Raw genomic sequence first — 5,284 nt, 5'->3', positions numbered from 1 at the left:
GATACATAATGTCCTCGGCTCGATAGCCACGGAGGACAACGCGTTCAAGCCCCACATTATCGCCGTTGATACGTGCTCGGGATACAATCTGGTGAGGAAGGCCGACCTTCCTCCCGACTGGACGCGTTACGTAATACGAGACGCGCCTCTGCCACGGCTGGCAGGCGCGAATAGCAACCCGCTCAAGCTTAGCGCGGCTGTCCGGCTGGACGTGCGGCTCCGGAACACGACGTTCCGGGTTCTGTTCGTCGTCACGGACCAGCTCGCGGTTCCAGTTCTCCTTGGGACCGCGTTCATTGGCGCGCACGTGCGTCGTATCGATGTCGACGCGCAGAAGCTCGCCCTCCGTCAAGGTGGCACCATTGCCATTGTCGACGGGAGGGGGAGCCGTCTCCCCCGACCAGACGACAAGGCCGTCAGACGAGTCGAGCTGACGTACGCGAAGAAGCCCCGCAGGCGATCCGTATTGCCCGCTGGGTTACCATCCCCGCGATGTCACAAGCTCGCGTACGCGTAACGACCTCGGGGAAGGGGCTCGTCTTCTTGGAACTCAAGCCGTCGCTTCAGCACCGCCACGGGGTGAGGTTGACCAACGGCGTGGCCGAGGTCCTACCGCACCAGACCTTCGAGGCCGTCGTCGCGATTTTTTCGCGTCGCACGAGGCGGCTACCAAAGCACACCGTCGTTGGCTACGCGAAACGAAAGCCCCTGGCGATCCTAACGCCCGAGTGCCGGTTCGCGGAGGAGATCGCGCACGCGTTGCACCTTACCGACTTGGACGACCAAGTCGGTGAGGTAGGAGCTGGCCGACCAAGCTCCGCCGAGGAGGTGATCGCGAACGCGGAGGTACGATCCGCGGAGTGCCCCCTGCCGACGGAGGGCACTGTACGCGTACCAGATAAGGATCCCAAAAATCCCGCAACGGATTGGGAAAAGGGAATGGATTTGTCATACATCACTGATGACAGGTTACGCGGACAAGCCCTCGAGATGCTACGCAAGCACTCGGGCTTGTGGGACGGTACGCTCGGAACGATCCGAGCGACGGAATACGGTATCCCCCTCGAGCCAGGCACGAAGCCCATCCGCTCGATGCCCTATCCGAAAGGGCCCGCGATGCCGAAATGGTCGCGAGAGAGGTCCACAAGATGCTGAATGCGGGAGTCATCGAACCCGCCAGCACCGAGTGGGCCTCCCCGGTAGTCCTAGTTCCAAAGAAGGACGGAACCCTTCGGTTCTGTGTGGACTACCGGCGCGTGAACGCAAAGACGCTAGCGGATTCGTATCCGCTGCCGCGTATGGACGATTGTATAGATTCGCTGGGCGACGCGGCAGTCTTCACGACGTTAGACTGCAACTCCGGCTACTGGCAGATACCAGCCGTGCCGGAGGACCGCGACAAGACGACGTTCACCACGCACATGGGGACGTTCCACCACCTACGGATGCCGTTTGGGCTGAAAGGGGCACCGGCCACCTTTCAGCGCGCGCTCGACATCATCCTCTCAGGCGTCCGTTGGCAGATCTGCCTCGTCTATTTGGATGATGTAATCGTCTTTTCGCGTACGCACGAGGAGCACGCGAAACACCTCGACACTGTCTTGAGCCTGTTGGGGAGCGCCGGCATCTCCCTCAAGCTCAAGAAGTGTAGCTTCTTTCAGCCCAAGGTCCATTACCTGGGGCACGTTATATCCCCAGGTTAGCTCAGCGTCGCGGAGACCGCGGCCGACGCGTTCGGGACGTTCACGTTCCCGAGGACGCTGACGCAGGTGCGCTCGTGCCTCGGGGCGTGCAACGTCTACCGCCGCTTCGTCAAGGGATTCGCGAAAATTGCGCGTCCGCTAACGGATATGACGCGTAAAGATGCCGACCACGACTTCGACCATCCCACCGCGTTGCAACTACACGCGTTCGAGGAGCTCAAGTCGCGGATGATCGCCCCACCTATACTCGCGCTTCCGCGGTATGGACGACCGTACATGATAGATACGGACGCGAGCGCGTATCAGCTTGGCTGCACGCTGTTGCAGGAGCACGACGGGTCCAACGACTGGCGCCCCGTCGGCTACTGGTCCTACTCGCTGAACGACAGCGAGAGGAACTACAGCGCGACTGAACGCGAGTGTTTCGCCGTAGTGTGGGCCGTCCGCACACTACGGCCGTACGTAGAAGGCACCAAGTTCACCGTCCGTACGGATCACGACGCGTTGAGGTGGCTCATGTCCCTCGCCGAAAGTTCCGGAAGACTCACGAGTTGGCGGCTACGTCTGGCTGAATACGACTTCACCATTCAGTACCGCCCCGGACGCGTGCATCAGGTTCCGGACGCGTTATCGCGTCTCATCTCGACGAGGGTCGCCGACGACCCTCGCCCAGTCGTCGAGGTGGGTGACGACATTCCCACTTTCGACGTGGGCACTACAGTATGTGACGTTTCGGACGAGCTCGTAGACCACTTCTGCACCGCGAAGTGTGACCACAAGACCGTCCAGGTGCTCGTCACCACGCGGAAGCAAACCGAGACGCAAAGAAGAACGCGTGCTCGAGCACGCGACGAGCGGAGGGGCGACGACGAAGCCCCGCCTCTAGAAGGACACCACACGTTGTGGGAGGAGACCCAAGAATTTGACGCGACCGATATCGAACGCGTAGAAGGCACCGAAGCCGACGCGTCTGACTCCCAGGTCGCCCCACCGCAGGACGACCTGCCGGCCCCTCTTACGATAGAGGAGATAGCCGAGGAGCAACGCGTTGACGACTTCTGCCAAACGGTATTGGCAAGACAGTCTGAGTCCAAGGACTCCGCGTTCTTCGAGGACCACCAAGGGGTGCTGAAGCGCAGACACCCCTTCGACCCTGACATCGTACAGGTGGTGGTGCCTCGGACCTTACGCGCTCGCTTGCTGCGGCTCTGCCACAACCCGGCCATCGCGGGACACCCGGGGCAGAACCGCATGTACCACGCGCTCCGTGGCGAATATTATTGGCCACACTTGGCTGCGGACGTCGCCTCTACCGTGCGAGGGTGCCGGACCTGCGCGATGAATCGCGTTAAGCTACGGAAACATCTCAACCGATTGAGATTGTTCCCCGCAACGCGTCCGCTGGAGAGTCTCGCGATAGACATCCTGGGACCACTCCCGAAGACCAAGGCAGGGAAGCGATTCCTCCTGGTCATAACGGACCGCTTCACGAAGCTCACACTAGTCGTCGCGCTTCGAACCATTACGGCGTATACGGTCGCGATCGCGTTCTGCGACGCGTGGGTCTTCAAGTATGGCGTGCCGCGTTCGCTAGCGAATAAATTGCGGACCGTTGTCCGATAATAGCTATTATCGGACAACGGTCCGCAATTTAACGCGAAGTTCTTCCAGAGTGTGTGCCGCGTCCTGAGGATAACGAACATATACACCTCCGCGTACCATCCCCAGACAAACGGGGAGGTTGAACGTTACAACCGCACGATCGCGTCGATGCTTCGTAACTACGTGAACGAACATCAGGATGACTGGTACGTGTACGTGGGACCGTTGACTTACGCGTACAAATCCCACGGACACCGAACCACGCGTACGACACCTTTCGAGCTCGAGCTTAGCAGACCCCCTCCGGAGTTCTCTCTCCGCAGAGCCGACGGGGACGCACCCCCGCCGGATAGGGGAACGCAGCGGGCAGAGTTCCTCAAGACACTCGACGCGACAATACAGAAGGCCTACGGAAGCCTGCGTCGAACGCAGGCCCGTTACAAACGCGACCTCGATAAACGCGTTCAGAGGATCAACGCGCGCCTCAAGCCCGGCGATTACGCGTATCTCAACCCCACCGACGGGGCAAAGACGTCGAATAAGCTCGCGTCACCGGCCGTTGGAGCATACAGCATCTTGGCCAACGACCGACGCACGATCACAATCGATCGTGATGGGGTGACCGAGCGCGTCTCCGCAGACCGCTGCGTGTATGCGCCTCCCCCTACAAGCGCGCCACGCCCAAGTACTACCACCCCGGGTGACCTTGCAAACAAGGTCACCGAGGGCACACAGTACGCCGTCGAACGGCTGCTAAAACATCGCGTGATGGGAGACGGAACGACCGAGTTCCTCATCAAGTGGGCGGACTACGATACGCCCGCCTGGACCGCGAGAACTCACGTGCCGGAGGAGTTAGTGTCGCGCTACGCTAAACGAATCCGGACGCGTACAGGGAGGGACCTCTCCTCGGAAGTCAACGCGGACGTTCACTCTTGAGGAGGGGGCCCTCAACCCCCTCGTCACCGCAAAATTAATGACTCGCGGCTAGAGACAGATTACGCCTACAGAAGGTCAAATGTGCCCATACGAAGGGGCGGCAAAGGAAATCGCGAAATGTCAAGACGTATTGACCATCAAGTATCGCGGACGCGACCCACCGGCGGTAACTGAACTAGGAGGAAAATACAGCACGTACGGCCTTACGAAAATTGGTCGTAGAGCAACCAGCAGGACAAGGAAGTTAAAGACCTCCGAAGGAACGCGGAAGCAGCAGATAGCACTCGCGAGTACAGTGCTCGACTCGAAAAGGGGAGAGGACTTCAAGACGGGTTGACAGTCTAAGCCCACTCACGCGACACACCAACACCCAGTAGCACGAACGGCTGGGAACGAAACGTCTCGCGTAGTTGCCGTCGTGATCTAGGAGAGCGTCGTCGCCGCCCTAGTCGGGAAATGGCCCGATCGGTCGCGGCCAGTATCACGCGTGGGGGGGACTCACGAGCTCGCGGTAGCAGATGCCCGACAACGCGCAGACGAGAAGAGGTGGGCATACAAAAATTGACGCCGCTGCGACCCCACTGTACTATGCGGGAAGGGCGCCGTCGCGCGCCGCCAACCCCACTGTTAGTCTGTTACCACAAACCAAAAACAATTGAGGGCGATGCTCCAAAAATATGTGGGAAACACAGACCGAATGACACTGTATGCCAAGTCACTGCCGCTATTGGCTAGGCGGCAAACCGCCACCACCCCGGAAATAATCAAGAAAGAAAGAAATGCACAGTGAAGCAACGTGCACGTGCGCACGTGCCCCTACGACCGACAGGACAGGTCGGAGGAACAACACGCAATCGGACAGCTAAAAGCAGCGTGTGGAGCGCGTGCCCTTCGATGGGGCACGCCCCATATTGTATGGTAGGAGGTGCGGATAAGAGCGTCGACACCGACCTCCCCCGGCCCCAACGCGCGTTGGAGGGCGCGGGCGAACAACAACGAGGATTTAGAGATTCGCCGCACGTGCTCGAACGCGCTGAGAG

At 60.0% G+C, this 5,284-nt stretch overlaps 1 protein-coding gene across 1 annotated transcript; it reads left to right on the top strand.

The window, feature by feature from the left end:
• The first annotated feature begins 1,445 nt into the window (after positions 1-1,445).
• CHC_T00004161001 (hypothetical protein) lies at positions 1,446-4,244 on the top strand. The gene is made up of 3 exons (XM_005715554.1): positions 1,446-1,553; positions 1,704-3,050; positions 3,330-4,244. Exons 1-3 carry the CDS (start codon positions 1,446-1,448, stop codon positions 4,242-4,244), a joined length of 2,370 nt encoding a protein of 789 aa, XP_005715611.1.
• Positions 4,245-5,284: the final 1,040 nt, after the last annotated feature.

The sequence above is a fragment of the Chondrus crispus genome, genomic scaffold (assembly GCF_000350225.1).
Source record: "Chondrus crispus Stackhouse genomic scaffold, scaffold_216, whole genome shotgun sequence".
NCBI lineage: Eukaryota > Rhodophyta > Florideophyceae > Gigartinales > Gigartinaceae > Chondrus > Chondrus crispus.
The sequence above is the reverse complement of the archived record's forward strand: the minus strand, read 5'-3'. Positions and strand labels throughout refer to the sequence as shown.

Bases quoted from the DNA above. Each gene is read 5' to 3' on its own strand.
- CHC_T00004161001 (XM_005715554.1), top strand. From the start codon at position 1,446: ATGCCGTTTGGGCTGAAAGGGGCACCGGCCACCTTTCAGCGCGCGCTC. The intron at 1,554-1,703 runs GTCTTTTCGCGT...TCCCCAGGTTAG, and splicing joins TCTATTTGGATGATGTAATC to CTCAGCGTCGCGGAGACCGC. The intron at 3,051-3,329 runs GTTAAGCTACGG...GTCCGATAATAG, and splicing joins GGACCTGCGCGATGAATCGC to CTATTATCGGACAACGGTCC.